At 43.3% G+C, this 19,266-nt stretch overlaps 1 protein-coding gene across 1 annotated transcript in view; it reads left to right on the top strand.

Moving 5' to 3' along the window:
- Positions 1–19,266, top strand: part of trrap (transformation/transcription domain associated protein) — a gene marked incomplete in the record, with an annotated part of 102,369 nt that overhangs the window by 70,411 nt on the left and 12,692 nt on the right. The window contains 6 exon segments of the mRNA NM_001164878.1: positions 2,742–2,943; positions 3,891–4,052; positions 8,020–8,110; positions 9,336–9,541; positions 10,326–10,587; positions 16,063–16,289. Coding sequence (NP_001158350.1) covers positions 2,742–2,943; positions 3,891–4,052; positions 8,020–8,110; positions 9,336–9,541; positions 10,326–10,587; positions 16,063–16,289 — 1,150 coding nt within the window.

The following is a 19,266-nucleotide window of genomic DNA, read 5'->3' as shown; positions in this document are numbered from 1 at the left end:
TTCAGGCGGATGTCATTGGTTACCTTGATAAGAGCAGTTTCTGTGCTATGATGGGGTCTAAAACCTGACTGGAAACATCAAATGAATTGTTTAATAAGAAAAAAGTCAGTGAGCTGTTGGTAGACAACTTTTTCAAGGACTTTTCCTAAAAATGGCAGATTAGAGATAGGTCTGTAATTATTCAGTACAGTGGGATCAAGACCGCTCTTTTTCAGGAGGGGTTTAATGACTGCAGTTTTTAAGGCCTCTGGAAATATTCCAGATTGAAGAGACATGTTAACTATTTGAGTAATTGATGGCAACACACTGTTCAGGACAGACTTTAGAAATCTAGTGGGTAACACATCAAGGCAGCATGTAGACAAGCTCAGACGGGTGATGGTCTCTTGGACAGTTTGGTCAGTGACAGGTATAAAGTGAGTCAGCTTAGAGTGAGTAGGTGGCCGTTCGATAGTTATATGTGTTGTGGAGTTGATGGCTTTTTTAATGCCCTGAACCTTGTCATTGAAAAATACAGCAAACTCATTACATTTAGGTGTACAAACCAATTCTATTGGTAGCTGGGTTGGAGGGTTAGTTAATCTGTTAACTGTTGTGAACAGGATACGAGAGTTGCTGCTGCAACTTCCAATTATTTCAGAGAAGTACCTTTCCCTTGTTTTGCATAAGATCTGGTTATAAGCGTACAACTCCGCCTTATATATTCCATAATGAACCTGGAGTTTTGACTTGCGCCACTTTCGCTCGGCTCTGCGGCACTGTTGTTTCTGTGCCCTGACTAGATCATCGTTCCTCCAGGGAGCTTTCTGTCTATGTTTTCTCAATTGAACTTTCATAGGGGCAATGGCATCCAGAACATTCAAGATGCTAGAAGTAACAGAATTCAGCATTTCATCAACATTGGCACCAGAGACGTTTTCAGGGTTTATCATTTCTACAAACTGTGCCCTAGTGCTCTCATTTATTTGTCTCCTTTGGACAACTGCAGGGCCAGGCGGTGGTTTGGGAGCAACAGACAGGTCAAAGAATACACAGAAATGATCAGAGAGGGCGACATCAACCACACTGACATTGTAAATAGTAACCCCCCTTGTGATGAGCAGGTCCAGAGTATGCCCTCTGCTGTGGGTGGGGCAACTCACATGCTGAATTAGACCAAAGGTTTCAAGGACAGCATTGAGCTCTTTTGCATTTCTGTCATTGACATTATCAACATGAACATTAAAATCACCTGTAATGACTAGACCATCAAAGTCTGTGCACACAACTGAGAGCATTTCAGTGAAATCATCAATAAAACTTTGGCTGTGCTGAGGAGGTTTGTACATAACTATGCAGAGTAAGGGAGGAGTTTGTTTTAACTCAATCTTAAAGGACACATACTCAAATGATGAAAACACACCAAATGATAGTCTGCGGGTTGCAATATTATCTCTAAACAGTGCAGAAACGCCTCCACCCTTTTTATTTTCTCGTATTTCCGATTCATGTTTGTAGTTGGGGGGAGTTCAGTGTTTGTTAAAGTCAAAATTGGGTCAGTTGTGTAAATTCAGCTGCTCACACGAATTTTTGAAAAGAATTGAGGCGATATTAGAGCAGATCATGGAAAAATGTGTTGTTTTAAACTTTACTAAACATGCATGTTGTGCAGTGGAATCATTTAGCTGACATGATCGAAATCAGATGTTACACCCCAATTAGGGGTCGGATATTTATTTTATTCTCACTGTTATGATTGGCACTATATAATTTAAGCTTATTAATCCAGATAACATACCAGAAGTCATAATTTCATAAACGATTACAACATTTTACTGTTGTAAACCACAGCAGAATACAGCACTGATTTGAACATGAGGTGCACAAAAACGGTTCAGAAAAGTTAGAGAGAGTTCCCCGATTTGGACTTTTAGAGTCAATAACTCTTTACATAAACTTTAAAACTGCAACTTAGAACTATTGGTTTGTCTTAATGAAAAAAAACCTACTAATGCATTTAATATATATATATATATATATATATATATATATATATATATATATATATATATATATATATATTAGTAAAGTTTAAAAATTTATAATTAAATAGAGAGACGGCAGTGAGACAGTGCCAAGGGACCGTCTACAAAGTGCAAGCTTCAGGTAAAAGTGATCCCCCCCAAAAGATCAATAAAGTCTTAAAAATCACCTGAACTAATACATGTTTACATTGATATGAACTATTCATGAATGATCATAATCATCTTTATAATAGAGGGAACTTGGAAATTATTAAAGCTACAGTCACCAAACTTTCTCAGGTGAATAATTATCACCTATGTTTACTAGGTTTTATCAGTTGATAGTTGCTCTATTTTTACTTGATTGTTCAAAGAGATGCTCTGTTTCAGTGTAAAAAGATGAAATAGAATCAAATTGGGTGAAACCTGGATCCGGATTTGATTTGTTCACATTTTTAATGTGTTGCAAAAGTATCAGATCAGGACTGTGTTTCGGCGAATTCTCAAAATCAAAATGGTTTAGAATCAAAAAACCTGATTGAGACATCCTTAATGTTTTTGTACCTTAATAATCCTAAAATGTGCTTTAGAAGGCTGTTGTAGATTTCGGTGCAGATGAAGATTTTGGTGGACATCAACTCTCTTGAAGGGCATTTATAGCTCCTTGATGAGACCGGCTCAGCTGTTGCCGTTTCTGTGGCTCTTCCATGTTTCACTTCTTTTTTCTTTCCTTTGCAGGTCAGAAGAGGCCAACAAGGCCTTCTCCGCCGCCGTGCAGATGCACGATGTGCTGGTGAAAGCCTGGGCCATGTGGGGAGACTATCTGGAGAACATCTTCGTCAAAGATCGGCAGTCCCACCTGGGCGTGTCGGCTATCACGTGCTACCTCCACGCCTGCCGCCACCAGAACGAGAGCAAGTCCCGCAAATACCTCGCCAAAGTAGGAGAGAAGTCTTTGCTTTTTGTCACATTACCCGCTTTCCATGTCACCTGACTTCTTCATCAGTCTTTTTTTTTATTTCTCTGTTTTCCTGGCCTCCTGTATGTCTCATGCATTATTGATACTGATGTTTGTCCAAAGTAGAAACGCAATAATAATTGGCTCAATTAGAGGCTTTCGATGCACAGAGAGGATGGCGTTTTTCATAGATCGGTTGTTATGTGAAGTGCATCTCGTGTCACTCAGACACTAATGACCTCCCCTGACGTTCCCGACACATCAATCCTGGCACCCGCTTCTAATAATTCTACTTTTCTCTCCGGTTCAGTTAGTGTTTGGTAAAGAGATAACCTTATGCTAACGAGAATTCGGCTCTGACTGACACTGGTAAACATTGAGCACGGCTAAATATAATAATTATATTTCATGGCCTTTCCATCGCCCTGGTAACTGTTTTCACATTCATGTCAGATGGGTTTTTTTTTTTTTCTTGTGGGTCCACTCCCAGTGACTGTGCTGCCAAACTGGGCTGGCAGTGCTTAAGCCTGATGGATGAAGCGGGGTGACCCGTTCTGCAGCCTCGGGTTGGCCTGTTTTAAAGAGTGTGGTGGGAGTCGACGTGCGGTTGAAGTCTTCATCGTCATGCAGATGCGAGCACTTCAGGGGAGGAGAAAGACCTTCCACACTGGCTCCGATTTGATAATAATAGGAACTGCCAAGATGCAGTCGTATTCCTCTCCTGCTGGGAACGGAGCCAGAGGAGCTGCAGCACGCTGAATAATGGTTAAGGGCTCACCTCCTCTTAACTTCTACCTCTAGTTACAGTTTCTGACCTATGCTGAGTATTGTAATCCGACTGGAATATTAAAAGAATCGACTCTTCTTCTTTATTCTTTTTTTTAAGTCTTGTTTTTCATTTTCTTATCCTTTTTCTCTCACACATTTAGGTGCTGTGGCTGCTCAGCTTCGATGACAAGAACACCCTGGCAGATGCTGTGGACAAATACTGCATTGGAGTTCCACCCATCCAGTGGTTGGCATGGATACCTCAGCTCCTAACCTGCTTAGTTGGGTCAGAAGGCAAACCTTTGCTGAACCTAATCAGTCAGGTGAGGCCTATTGGTTTAACGGAGACGTATCTGTTCTGGTTTACGCATCGTCTGCAAGCAGATGCATCAGAATGAAGCGGAGGAACGCGTTTTTTACGTCACCTTTTCAAAGTGTATTTTCTTTGTCTGCTCCTGATTCACAGCTATTTTAAAAAAGAATTACTCAGAACTACAATGTGAAGCTTACATTTCTTTGTCCTCCGCCATCCGAAAAATCGCCACAAGAACATGTTAAAAAACCCCAAAACACGATTTTTGATCTGAGTGGGTCTTTAAACCTCGTGCAGCCCCGCTTTCCAGTCGCATCCATTAATCATTCTTTAGCTTCTTTCATCCGTTTGGATCGGCACATCTGGCTGGTGTGTCAGCATTAGTCCTGCTGCACGTTCTTCTAATCAAGATAAATTAACTGCATTTACGCCAAAGTGGTCTCTCCTGCGTTCTATTTACCAAAAATTACACATTTGCATTTTTCCACCCCCTCCCTTTTTTTTTTTTTTTTTTTTTTTTACTTTTTTTTTTTTTATACAGCAATTTATGGGATTTCAATAGTGCCTGCCAAATTGGTTTTCAAATTATTTGTTCAAGAAATTATTATAAAGTTAATATTGTACGCATCCGCACTGCAGGAGCTGAGCTAGTAATTAAACCGAGGGCTAATTTGCTTTGCTTAATGGGCTATTATTTCTGCACAATTTGAAGAGGGTGATGTTCAAAGAGTAGTGCACTATAGCAAACAGCCTTCCTGCGTGGAGAGCAGGAATAATCCAGAAAGATATTAAAGGAAGTGTGATGGGGGGGGGGGGGGGATCGATAGAAAAGAATGAAATGACAAGGAGAGGGTCTGATAGATATGCTGAGTGCTGTCAGAGAACGCCGGTAATTAAAACCATTCTTGGAACACGCTGCTCCTCCATCCGACTCAGATTTTTATTCAAGTTTTCTTACGTTTTTAGTTATTTCATTTCAAATGTATTCGCTGTAGTTGATTGTGTCCTTCTGTTTTTCCAGGATTTTAGCAAAAACGGGACTTAAATTGCCAGAGAGCATTCGTCATGTTTACAGTGGGTCCTCGTTCTGAAAAAAACCCATTGTAGCCAAAATCTCCAAAAATAGCCCCCTTCCCTCGTTTTTTTTTATTTCTTTTCTTTGTTAAGAATCAGACGTTTTACTGTTTTGACTTTAAAAAGGAAAGTGCTGCTTGTGAACTAGTATAGATGAATAATTTTAATATTTAAATACATATAAATAGTAATATAGAAAGGGGGGGGTCCAAACAGGCTGTTAAGTTTCGTTTATCCCTCTTGAAAGTTTTACAGTAACAGATTTTTTTTAAGGCTGTCAAAACCCTCACTGTACACTTTATAGACTTTCCCCAGACGAACACAAACATTTTCACCCTTTTTTTTCCCCTCTTGTTTAACCATGTAACATTGGAGCTCGTAGGGCCTATGCCTATGCATGTAGGGCCTATGCCATGCATGTAGGGCCTATGCCATGCATGTAGGGCCTATGCCATGCATGTAGGGCCTATGCCTATGCATGTAGGGCCTATGCCTATGCATGTAGGGCCTATGCCTATGCATGTAGGGCCTATGCCATGCATGTAGGGCCTATGCCATGCATGTAGGGCCTATGCCATGCATGTAGGGCCTATGCCATGCATGTAGGGCCTATGCCTATGCATGTAGGGCCTATGCCTATGCATGTAGGGCCTATGCCATGCATGTAGGGCCTATGCCATGCATGTAGGGCCTATGCCTATGCATGTAGGGCCTATGCCATGCATGTAGGGCCTATGCCATGCATGTAGGGCCTATGCCATGCATGTAGGGCCTATGCCTATGCATGTAGGGCCTATGCCTATGCCTGTAGGGCCTATGCCATGCATGTAGGGACTATGCCATGCATGTAGGGCCTATGCCATGCATGTAGGGCCTATACCATGCATGTAGGGCCTATGCCATGCATTTACGGCCTATGCCATGCATGTAGGGCCTATGCCATGCATGTAGGGCCTATGCCATGCATGTAGGGCCTATGCCATGCATGTAGGGCCTATGCCATGCATGTAGGGCCTATGCCATGCATGTAGGGCCTATGCCATGCATGTAGGGCCTATGCCATGCATGTAGGGCCTATGCCATGCATGTAGGGCCTATGCCATGCATGTAGGGCCTATACCATGCGAAAAGCGTCCGTCATTCCTGCAGTAGATGGTGAAGCTTGCCGTACTGGGGAGTCTCTGAGCGATCTCATGAACCCGGACATGGAGAGCTCTTCAAAATCCTCCTGCTCTGTCATCATCATCCGTGTCCTCCAATGCTTTGTAAAGGAGAGGCCGTCAACGCTGTCATGTAGCGCTGAGGCTAAAAATCTTTGGCCATAGCTCCTCCCACCCAGGTCTGGAGTTTTGCGTTCTTGAACACATTTCTGGACGAATTTGATGCCCGAATGAGATTTGGTTTGAATGTTTGGTTACCCAAACATTGACACGTTTCACAAACCTCTTGTTTTGAAGAGACGACAAACATCTGTAGACTCATGTCAACATAAAAACTCCTTATTCTTTGGTTTAGAAGGAACTCCTCTTCTGGTCGTCTTCCCGTTTTGGATGATCAAAGGTGTCAGCCCTTTTTTTTTTCCTATCTAAAGAATGAAACATTCAAATGCATGACATCCCCTCTCCCCCTTGCCTGAATTATTTAGAGTTTCTCTGCTGCGGCGGGATGTTTAAAAAAGCGTACGCTGAAATATTGATGAAGGTGAGAAGAGGAGCGCCTGGGGGCAGATGCGGGGAGATGAATCAGAAGTTTGACGAGAATCCCCAGCACCTCTTCACACAAGCTCCCCCGCCCTCTCCTCCTCCTCCTCGCCTTCACCTTGTGCGCCGTGTGGCCTCCTCCCCGCAGCCCACCCCAGCTATGCCAAAATGAGACGTTCCTTATCTTACCGATAATGCAGCAATCTCTGCTGCTCCTCCTCCTCCTCCTCCTCCTTCTTCATCATTAATGCAGCTGTTAGCTGTCTGCTGGAAACTCCCCTTTGCTTCTGCTTTTCTCTTTGATTTGATCACTCAAACGACGAATCATCCATTAGCTACAAAAGCATCAAATTTTACAACAACATTTCTTCACAGCAGTTATTTAAACGTTCTTTTAGTTTTGATCTTTTTAATCGATTTATTTCTTTAAATGGACTCGTATGAAGGATTCGGGGGGGGGGGGGCTCTCAAAGCTAATGATCTTCACCATTTGGTTCACTCAAAGGGAACCAGAGTTCGTTTCCCCTGATAATCCGGAACCCATTTCCAGTCTGAATGCACCCTGGTCCGGGTCCAGGAACGAGGTAGTCTCAGTACGTTTCCAATCAGACTGAGCTTCGGTTCCCTCATGTTGTTTCATGTTCTTTTGCAATTACCAGAATGAAGCCCATTGAGAGAACTATTATTATAAAATTGGGAAATATAAATAAAATCGCATTTAATTCCTTGAAACCATCTAGGCTTTTCTCTATAATTTACTGTAACAGAGTCATCACATATTGGGTTTTTAATTAACTAAAATAAGATCGATTGTATTCAAATCTCCTGTTTGAAGCTCAAATGTCAACAGCAGCTTGATTCAAATCTGAGAGTGGAACTCAAAAACTTCAACAAATCCGTTCCATCTTCTCTGACGTGCATATTTTGGAACTTCAGACCTTCAGCATCGGTGACTTTTTTTTCTTCTGTAGCCTCGAAAACAATTTCATCATCAGTCACAGGGAGTTTGCTGGGAATCCAGGGCATGTTTCTGACTCCAAGCTTCAAACGGTCCCTTCAGCTTTATCAGTGGGATCTCTCACTGACACATAGAGGTGTACAGTAGCCTTTATCTAAATGGCTCGGCTCTCCTCTCTTCTTCCTTTGAAATTCTGTGGAAGGAGATCCTTTGAAATGTAATCTGTGACCCTCTTTTATCTGTAGGTGGGACGAGTGTACCCCCAGGCTGTCTACTTCCCCATCCGCACCCTCTACTTGACTCTCAAAATCGAGCAGAGGGAGCGCTACAAAAGTGGTGAGTAAACAGCTTTAACAGCACTCCTGAGTAAACGTCAAAAATAAAAATGAATAGGCAAAAAACTCTAATGAGGAAAATAAAAACACAAGCAAACATCTAACTCCACTAAGAAAACCATAAAATAGGTGAAAGTTTTCAATGCTGGTTTTCCAGAACCCTCTGCTGTTAATTACCTGGATCAGGTGTGTTTAGCCAATAAGGAGGCTTTCCACCCTAACCTCTACATAGTGCACTATATAGGGCGTTCGTCATTTTGTAGCGCCGTCCGAATCTACAATTCCAAAATCAAGTGCCCTGGAAATTTCCCAGAAGTCTCTGCGATAAACCAATGTGCATCAATGCTCACTAGATTGGTGAATATAGACCACAATACATTGCGTCTGAACAATTTTTTGCCAAATAATTTAAATTATTTTTTTTAATTCAATGAAATTGATGACTTTTAAAAAAATTTAAAAAAGGAGTGAGTGTGGTCTCTGATTTCCTTTCGCACTATATCGTTTTTTAGTAGTTAGGGTGGGAATTCGTCACAACCTAAGTCTCCGACCAGCGCAACCAAAGTTTCGTTGACCTTTGACCCCTGGGAGAGGCAGCCATCTAGAATTCAAAAAATAAAATTACCTTTAGTACCAGATTTTGATCTATTGCCTCCTGACTCCTTAAACATCTTTGGGAAAAAAATGTTGGATTTTAGAAGTTGTAGATTTTGACCAGCGATGGCAAGCTGGAAAATGTGGCGTTTCCCTTGTTGCTCGCCTGTTTTTTTTTACCAGAATAATGTAAAAATTGAATACACAAATCCATAGCTCAAGCTGGACCAAACAAAATAACATGAGACATGAACATATCCATGCATTTCCAGCCAGTCAACAAATTTAAATGGTTGCTATTGGGATAAAACCAAAGGATCTATTGTTGTTTTTCATGAATTAGTCACATGCGGCTGTGATCAGGGTGGCTAGGGAAGTAGTTGAGAATACGACCTGCATAGCAGCCGTTTAACCAGTAAGACCGGATCAAAGGGTGGGGGCGGATAGCGCCCGTCATATGTAATTCATGGCTTTCATTTAATTTAAAAAGCCTTATTTTTCAACAAGTGAAACACACTCGGATCCTTTTCTCTAACATAAAATTTGCTTAATGGTTGGTTTTTTTTTTTTTTACTGTTTGCTGTTCTACATTCCACTTGAATTTCCTTTTCTTTCCTTTGACACTTCCACAGATGCATCTGGGCAGCAGCAGCCCAGCTCGGTGGGGGCGCAGCCTCACTCCGGAGCCTCTGACCCCGGCCCCATTCGGGCCACGGCTCCTATGTGGCGCTGCAGCAGGATCATGCACATGCAGCGGGAGCTGCACCCCACCCTGCTCTCCTCCCTGGAGGGCATTGTGGACCAGATGGTGTGGTTCAGAGAGAACTGGCACGAGGAGGTGAGAGGAAACGGCTCGAATGGGTCTAATTCTGGGGCTTTGTGCGAGCTTGTGGCGGATCAGATGGTGAGAAAACGGCACAGCTGTTGGTGGGAATTTCCCATATAAAAGCAAGTCTGAGCGGACAGCTTGTGGATTTGTGCGTCTTACATCAAACAAAGGAGTTTTTTGTTTGTTTTGGAGCATCAGCGTGAAGACTGACTGGGAGTCTGGGGGGAAATAAACGTTGGAAGAAAGAAATGCAGGCGTGCGGCATATTTCCTTGTGATTTTCATGGCATCCTGAGTGATTCTTAAGCCCTCTTTTATCAGTCTCCCAGCATCACATTTTTGTTAAGCTGATTGTGCGCTCGTCGGTCCAGGAATTGAGCCGCAGACAATTGTCCAAACTGAAATTTACAAAACGGTTTAGCCGTGCTGGGCAGCTTCCCTGCACAGCATCTAATCTGTGCTTTAAAAGGAGCCTGCGACAGGAGACTGGGATAAGTGATGGATGGGTGCAGGGAGTGTGTGGGATGGGACGGGGGATTTAGGGCCTGTGGTTCGTTGAGGTGTGTATCTGTGTGATTACCTGTGATGATCTGGGGGCACTCAGCAGCAGCTGCAGGGTCTGTGCTTCATTCCAGAGAGCGTATGCTACTTCCTCTAGTGCGGACACATTCCTGTATCTAATTTTTTTGTCCTCGATGTTCAGTAAAAGTCCAATTAAACAGTTATTCTGGGCATATTAAAAAATTATCGCTGATCCCTAAAACAAAAAAAAAATGGTCTCCTTTTTCTTGCAGGTCTTGCGGCAGCTCCAGCAGGGTCTGGCTAAGTGCTACTCTGTGGCCTTTGAGAAGAGCGGCGCCGTGTCGGACGCCAAGATCACGCCGCACACGCTCAACTTCGTGAAGAAGCTGGTCAGCACCTTTGGTGTGGGCTTGGAGAACGTTTCCAATGTTTCCACCATGTTCTCCAGCGCTGCCTCCGAGTCGCTGGCCCGCAGGGCCCAGGCCACAGCGCAGGACCCCGTCTTCCAGAAAATGAAGGGCCAGTTCACCACAGGTCAGATGGCTTTTTCAAAAGAATTCCAATTTGTTTCATTATCTTAAACGTTTGCATAGCGTGCCGATCTTTTTTGGGTCTATTTTCAAAACGCTCACCGGTGCTCTTTTAATTATGATTATGCCGTTTTATGCCGAAATCATAAAACCCTTGTCGGAGCTCACGCAGCACATTTTCTACGTCCCAACGTAGTTCTTTTTCAAACGTTGTTGTTTTATCTGCTCCTAATTCACAATTTGGATAAAGAAGTTCTCAAACATGCAATTTTATTCTTAATGTTCTTAATAGACGTCCTCCAATCCCACAAGACCATGTTTAAAATGACGAAAATACACATTTTATGGTAAGGGGCCTTTAAGTCGATGTAAAGTCTCAATCGGAGGTCCTGGAGCGCATTTTGCTTTGAGCATTACGGCATTGTGCAATGTTTCCAATGCTTAAATATTGGAAATTTGGCAAATAGTTCACATCGTTAGGAACATCTTGTTGATGATGTGGAGGAGAATCAGATGGTCCTCCTTCTGAACTTGACATTTTTCTGATTTTTTTTTTTTTTAATTGAGACAATAATAAAAATGTCCTCTATTGTTATTATTTTTATTTTCTCCCTCCTCGGACTAATGCAGGACAGCAAGTCATCAGACTGGGTCACAGAGAGGCAGAAGTATGGCTGATTTCTGGAACCCAGACGTATTTAGCGATGCTTTTGTAGATACCTTAAAGTTTATGAACACATTTTTGGACAAGCATAAAGCAGTGAGTTTGACGGCGGCAAAGAAGAGGCAGTGGACGTGAATTTGACACACAAATCCTGTTTGAATTTTTTTTTTTGAAATCTAAAAATGTCAAGTTTCCGTGTCCAACACACTGGTTAAATTCTTCCGAATTCTGTGCCTTTTTGCCATCCAGCTGTTCCCAATCACAGGTTGTTTTTCCCCATTTCTGCCGTTTGACCTGCACAGTTCACAAACCGAAGTGACAGAAAGTGTGAGTTCACGGGCCGGTGTGTAAACAGCCCACATAACAGAAGCGCCGTTGCGTCCGTGCTTGTTTTCATCCTTATGGTCGTCTCATTTTTAGACTCGACAGCCACAGGCCTGAACCCTGCAAGTGCGATGTGTCCGCTCCAGCTTGGCCAAAAGGCTAAAAATGTGGGAGCATTTCCTGTCCAAACTCCATCTGACATTGAAGTTTCTTTTTCCTTACGTTTGCACGGATTTTAACATCACCTAAAAGCAGCAGATGTACATTTATGTTTATATATTTGCATGATTAGATTCCCTTTCATTCTGAATTGAACAAAAGTTAATATTCAGAGACCTTTTGTGCAGTTTCTCACTCTTCTAACATCAAATTAGTCACCTAAAAGAACGAGAAAGTGTCTTGAAAATCTGCTTAAACGTGTTTTACCAGCATAACTTTGTAAATCTACCATCACCTTCCTTTTAACAGTTTAGCCTTTGCTTTAAACACTTCCATTGGCCTGCATGTCGAGAGTAAAATGCGAGCTGCACAGACCAACAGGACAGGTGCGGTTTTGGTCGAGCCAAGGCCCCCACCGAGATGCTTCTCTCAAAATAATCACCCCTCTGTTGGAAGAGACCATGTGTCTGTTATTGTACATTGCATAAGGGAGTTGAAGCACAGTTCATTGGACAAAGAGTAAACAAGATCCGTCTGCAGCACCAGGGCGTTGAGCTGGCTCTTTTTTTCCCATGATGCTCGTCTCCTGGACTGCATTCATTTTCATTGCAATGTTGTGTTTTTATTCTTTTAAAACTCGCTTTGAAGACAAATGTTGAGCCTAAAGGTTTCCAACCCTGAGAGAAGCAAAAACGCAAGAGAGACCAGAAGGAGGTTTACTGGGGGTGAGCCAGAACTAATAATCATAGAAAACGCCTTAAGAGGAGAAGGTTCAAAAACAAGAATGAGATCCTGGGAAACCCCTAAAGTCAAGTGGAAAGGCATTAGCATCTCATGGTTGATTTGGACTCTGAAAGCGAGCGTGCCGCCGATGACTCTTTCCAGATGCTTCGGTGCCAGCTGCGCTCACGCAGCCGGGCGTAGACCGGGGCTTCTGCCTCGCAGGGTGCCTGCCGAGCATGGCGCTGCAGCTGTCCCCACAGCGAGGCGGGATCAGGGCCGACCGAGACGGAAACCACACAAGCTTCCCAGAGCGGAACAAACAGGGTATACAGACCTGCAGAGCAGCCAAGCTATCATTCCCGGCACCGCGTTAGTGGCTCATTCGCTTTCACGGGGCTTGTGGGCTGGAAAATATGGGGTTGTATGTTCACATATATAACATTTGGCAGCTGAGCAGCATTCAAATCCAATTACGGAGAATGTTGTTGGTATGAGTTTCTGTTTTAAATCTGTATCAAAGCCTTCTTTATGAAAGAATATACTTCCTGGCTCCATACTTTTTCTTACCGAGCGGTCATTGGCCATCTAAGGTGATTTTAATCATCCCACCTTCAGTTTGTGGTCTTTCAGAAGCTTTGAAGGGAAGCTTTTACAGCCAGAAATCCCACTATCCCCATCCAGGCTGCTGTGAGTCCCATGACTTCAGCTCACCAATCAGCCATAATAAAGTTAAATTGACTCCACCACACCACTCGAATTCAGACAATCCCACAGTGAGGCAAGACCGGGGCAGCGCACGAGGGAATTACGGTTCTATATAGAGAGGTGGCCCACCTTCTGAGTGTGGAGCCAGTAATTTGGTGCAGCAGTGCGGATCCTCTGCTGTCTGTCACGCAGGTCAGGTCGGGTGAGACCGCAGCCTCGGTGTCAGAGAGCAGCCCGGCTACTTTCCACAGGGCAGTCCGCCTCTCCGCATTCTGGTCCCCCCCTGAGCCGGGTCAGAGAGGAGTTCAAGGAAACTAAAATTACTCTCATCGGCTCCATTTCACTCGTCCTGAAGCAAAACTCCCTTCACTTTCAAAGTTACATTTATCCTACAGTTGTGAAGCAAAAATAAAGATGGTGGGCTATGATCTCATTCAAAGATTCCTAATTGACCTCCACAAGATCTTAACCGTCTCCCCCTCTTAAAAATCAACTTTGAACTTTTCCAACACTGCCCATTGCATGGCGTTGTGGAATCAAGCGCCTGTTGTGTGCAGGGCGCCAACTTGGGTCAAAGTTGGACATCACTGTTGAGCATTCTTACTTAGACTTTTTCACTATAAGATGAAACAAAAAACATAAACTAAATTTAGAAATACTTCAGCTGTTCGTGTTTCACCATTCACTGCTATCATTGAGGCAAAGAGGCCTGTCCCTAACTGAGTACACAAATGTGAAACTTCTCGTCACCATGTTAACCCTTTGACTTCGCAGTTTTAGCTCCAGTCTTCACATACTTTCAACTAGCGTAACTCTTTAACCGTTTGCCCAATAACGTAATTCCAGCTGATACTGAAGCGGAGAAAAGTCTCTTTTGTCCTCTTCAAAATTCACTGATTTGCAGTTCCTTCAAGGCTCGTACGGCCACCTTAAGGGACGTCATGAAAATGTAACGTACCATTTTCCTACGTGTGGTAAATGTATCGAGACGTATTCATAAGGCTAATAGAAGTTGCACTTGTAACTTATGGGTGATGCTGTCGTACGGTGCCTTTACGCCACACTAGCCATTAGTAAAGTGCGAGTACCTGGTCCTTACTGACTGTGTGCCAATGATGTGCACATGAGGCATTCCTCATTGCTAACAGGCAGCGCTGACGGGTTGTATAAGTGTTCTCTATGACCTGTCACCCACAGGACGATCGTAGAAAAAATGTGCATGAACATTTTCACTCTACAGGCTCACCGAGAGGTCGACGACCATGATATTTTGTGCGGACCACTTGTGTACCGCGTACAAGTTTGACCATTCAGACGGCCCGTATCCACCAGGGACATTTGTGACTCAGGCTTCAGTAAACTGGCCAGTGTTTAAAATGTGATTTAAACACTAGTTTGAAAACTTTGGGGACAGTATTGTGAGTCTGAATCACAGGCAAATGTTTTCACTGCCAAACGAATCAGCATCGACTTTAGTCTCTTCTTTACAGTGCGGAGTACTTTCAGACACATTGAAGCCGAGAGTCTTGTATACTTTTACCACTACCCTGCTTTCATAGGACTTTTTCAATTTGGAGGCAGGTGGATTGCAAGCAGTCAGACAGCAAAATAGAGGCACTCAGAAAAGAACATTGGCTGTTTTAAAGGGCTTATTTCAAGTATTAAGAAATCTGACTGTAGCAGAGATTGCAAGCGGTTTGAAATGGCAAGGCCATGCCGTTTCATGGATTCATTATAACGGGCAACATGTTGGCTGAAATAGGGGCCATAGAATGGAAAAGCTACTCAGCTGACTCCCCCTTGCTTTCAGAGTTATTGCTCCTGTTCATCACAGTTTGTTTGGTGCAAAATGGTAAAGGGAATTTAATACGCTGATTGTTAAGGCTTTAATATAATCTGCACCAGACCCCACCAATGAGTTCTTAATTCGATAAAGCAAACTGTCTTGCTTGATTTCATTCATTTGTCTTTAAAGCAGCTCTTGAGCAAGGCAGAGGCCAGTGCATGTGGACTGTTCCAACCATTAGTTCTATATGAGAACTTAGAAAACAGTTTACTTCTGGCTCCAACAAAATGAAGTCACTTTTGTGATGCTAACGTTGCTATGTTGGAGCCAGATGACGTCAGTAAGTATTGATTGGTCCGAAACGGTCATTGTCATTGTTTCAATGATAACCACTCTGACCAGGGCGGGGTTATTAAGGGGGCGGGTCGTGTCCCCCAGCAAAAAGTCTGTATTTTCGTTCTTTTCATTTGGAATGGCTGAGTAATAACGGTTTATCTCTCTATAGAGGTCTATTGGATTTTGGCTTACTGGAGCCAGAGGGAACTTCCTGTCTGAAACGGCAAGAGGGAGCGGTCACTCAGTCCAGTTCTCATATACAGGCAATGGCTCCAACAGACCTTTCCTAAATGTAGCCTACAAGCTTTTGTCATAAAAAAAAAAGAAAATAGAGTATTGCTAAGAAGGAGGCATTCCCAGGTCTCTCCAAATTGAATTTGCGCTGGAGAAGGAGCATTAAAAGTGTTTTTCATTTGAGTATATTTCCCAGAGTACATGCTGCCTGTGTTTCCTTTAATCCCACAAGTTATTTTCCTCTTAGTAAAGGCAAATTTGCATAAATAAGCTTGAAGGGCAGCTGCGGGATTTGAGGCTGGATTTCAAGTCATTAGGAAGTAGAGTTTGTTTACTGTAAATATCAAAATTATCCATCATGGTCGTAAGATTATTAAAATGCTAAACAGCTAAGGTATTTATAAAATATTTAATGCACCATTTATTTTCACTCTTTGGGAAGAAAAACAAAGAGGACAGCCAGAAAATAAGGAGAAAACAAGCAAAGGAAATCCAGTGCTTAAAGGAGGTTCTTCATCTTCATCGTTCCTGTTTTTCCCTCCTAACAGACTTTGACTTCAGTGTGCCAGGTTCCATGAAGCTCCACAATCTGATCTCCAAGCTGAAGAAGTGGATCAAGATCTTGGAGGCGAAGACGAAGCAGCTGCCCAAGTTTTTCCTGATCGAGGAGAAATGTCGCTTTCTCAGCAATTTCTCTGCGCAAACTGCTGAAGTGGAGATCCCAGGGGAGTTCCTGATGCCCAAACCTACACACTACTACATCAAGATTGCCAGGTTAGACGTCTTTGGTTATAGGAGAACTCCTAGCAAAACAAGGAGTTGTGGTTGTTATTCTGTGAACTGTTGCAAATTTCTGATGAATTTTGCATTAACCTCCCGCTTTGTGATGACCCGATTGCCCCAAAGGATTTAAAATGGTCCAATTATTAAAAAAGAATTAAAAACAACTTTTCTGCGCTGGAGGGCACAAATAAACAAACCCTTCCCTGGTGGAAACATGCTGCATCACCACTAGGGTTGGGCGATGTCCCCTAAATTGGCCGTTGACGATGTTTGCTGTCAACCATCGGGATGGACGATGACATCGTCGGGGGGGGGGGGGGGGGGTATTTTTGCATTTTTCGTTCTTATATAACTGCTATTCGTTATTTTGCTTTTTTCATTTTATTTCCCAACTAATGGTTAATCCGCGATGATCCAGTATAAACTGAGGGAAGTGACTTTAACAGAAAAAGTAACAAGCAAGATAGAAAAGAAGTAGTCCGCTCCCGCACTTCACTAGTGAAGTGGACCGGCGGAGTGCGGATTACAGCTTTGTGTTTGATGGGAAGGGGGGGGGGGTGCTTTGTTACATGAGCCGTATGTGTGGGAGATTTAAGACTGCGATCCGTCCCGCAGCTCTAGGGGTACAAGCAACCGAACTCAGAACCGGGTCTAAACGTGTGTCTGAGCACAGCTCGGATCGTCAGCACACACAGCGGTTTGAGCATCAAAGCAGAAATGTCGCTCAGTCCTTAGAAAACATTCAATCAATCACGTGGATTTGTGTTTCCAGTCGTGTCCCGACTAAATAAAGGCTGATGTTACACACAGGATGCAGCGCCACCCAAAGCTAATGTTGTTAGCCCGTGTTAGCATACTGCTAATCCTGGCTTCGTTCAGAAAAAGCACTGACCACACGGATTAAAATTCAAATGATGAGCGAACAGGTGTTTCATAATAACCGTAACATTATTAAAAGCACGTTTAGAAGGTCATCTTGTATTTTACCGAGCTGACATGTCAATGTATATAGCCGCTCGGCGCTGTTATCGTTTTGTATTGAATTGTTACATTCTATAAAGTTTGGAAAAAAAGCCGCTCGGCGGAAGTTGTATCCCCTTCCGGTTTTCAAACTGCGCATGTGCGAATACTGCGCATGTGCGAATGATTTATTCCGACCGAAATTGTGACCTTAGTGAACGTTTTTATATTCTGCGTTCATTTCTGATAATGCACACTTTGAAGGCCATTAACCCGCTTATACCATGGTCACTTACAAAAGAAATACATATTTAATCAGTTTTTAGTACTTTATTTATGTTAGTTTTTTTGGTTTATCTCTCTTTTTTTCACAAAAAGCGGACTATTTGTCACGCCTTGTAATGTAACCGTGACAACGTGCCGAGCCGGCACGAACCTTGACTGCAGCGGCTGAGGAAAGTGACATTTATGCTGATGGTCACGATGGTTAAATAAAGCATCAGTTCAGAGAAAGGTCACTTCTTACCGCTTGTTTGTGTCCAGATGATGAAGCTAAAGTTTGTTTTTAAAGAAGCCAGCGCAGTGATACAGAACATACAAGCTATGTTTTTAGGCATGCGTTATCACGGTTGATTATCACTTTTTAATGCACATCCAGCAGCCAATCAGAATCGAGTATTCACCCGGGCCATGGTTTGACAGACGATGATAACGCGACTGTTCGCTTCTCTGGCGGCGTTTAGTAGTTGCTAAGTATGATCGTGTAAACAATTCACCCGCAGACTGTTTCCGAAAAATGAGTAGCAGACATCCCACTATATTTATCAGGTGTAAAAAAAAAAAAGTATATGTCCATCAAACATGGATGATAAGAGGATAATGAAACAAAAACATCTCGGGAGCTAAAGTTGTGTCGCCAGTTTAAAAAAAAAAAAAAAAAAAAGACCAAAACACCCAACTTTCTTCCTTCCTTCTTCTGAAATGTGTTGTGGGAATACAGAAAGAATAATTTTGTTTTAGCTTTATCTACACACCCTACATGAGGTGTCGTTTTATTAGAGTTGATTAAACTACACGGTCTGTTGTTTATGACGTCACTGCGGCCACATGATGGTTTGCTACGATTTGTTGTGACCAACGATCTACATTAGTAAATCAATATCAAAAGTAAGGCAAAAAAAATAAAACCATGTGGTAACTTTAGTTATCTACGAGGGAACAGCAAGAGTCATATTCAAAACTGACGTGTCAAACATAAAACCAAATATTGTCTTATTTTCTTATTTTCCTTTAAAAAGTTCACACAACTTTAGCTATGAGCATTCAGAGATTTTACCACATAGATTTAGTTTCTTTATGTTGGGATATTTCAGTGCCATGATTAGCAGATATCTTTACCCTCACGGCGTTAAAGAATGAAAATTTCAAACATTCTGATTTTTTTAAATGTTTCATTTTTTGTCACATTTTTTGTCACTCCGGCTTCCTCCCACTGTCCAAAAACATGCTTCATTGGTTAGTTGGTTAGTATAAATTGAATGTGTGTATATGTGTGTATGATATGTACACATATTCCCATCTACACCTGGGGCTGGGATCGGCCCTTCCCTGGCTCTGGGGCGGGACGGGACAACCCTCTTGGGGCCCCCGGTCGCTCCGGGTGTCATCCGCTTCGGCTGCGGGGTCTGGAGGGGGGTGGGGTGGGGGGTCTTGTCGGCCCTGTCCTGTGGGGGGGCATTCTGGGGGAGGGGGGGGGGCCACTATTGATACGGGGCAGGGGGGGTTGACGGGTCGGGGTCTCCGCTGAGGCCATCGGCGGTTTCCCCGGCCGGTTGGCTGCCTCGGCCCCGTCGAGGCCTGACCAGAGCTCTTCTAGGGCCGGCGATTGGGGGTGGGGGCCGGGGCTTGCTCCGGGGGGGGCCAACGCTTTCTGGCTCCTCTCTCTCTGTGTGGGGGGGGTGGTGCTGGGCCTGGGGTGTCGGCGCCTCCGGGGGTGGGGCCCCTGGGCT

Source organism: Oryzias latipes, chromosome 19 (genome assembly GCF_002234675.1).
Source record: "Oryzias latipes chromosome 19, ASM223467v1".
In the NCBI taxonomy this organism is placed as follows: Eukaryota; Metazoa; Chordata; class Actinopteri; order Beloniformes; family Adrianichthyidae; genus Oryzias; species Oryzias latipes.
This window is presented reverse-complemented; position numbering and strand designations above follow the sequence as displayed.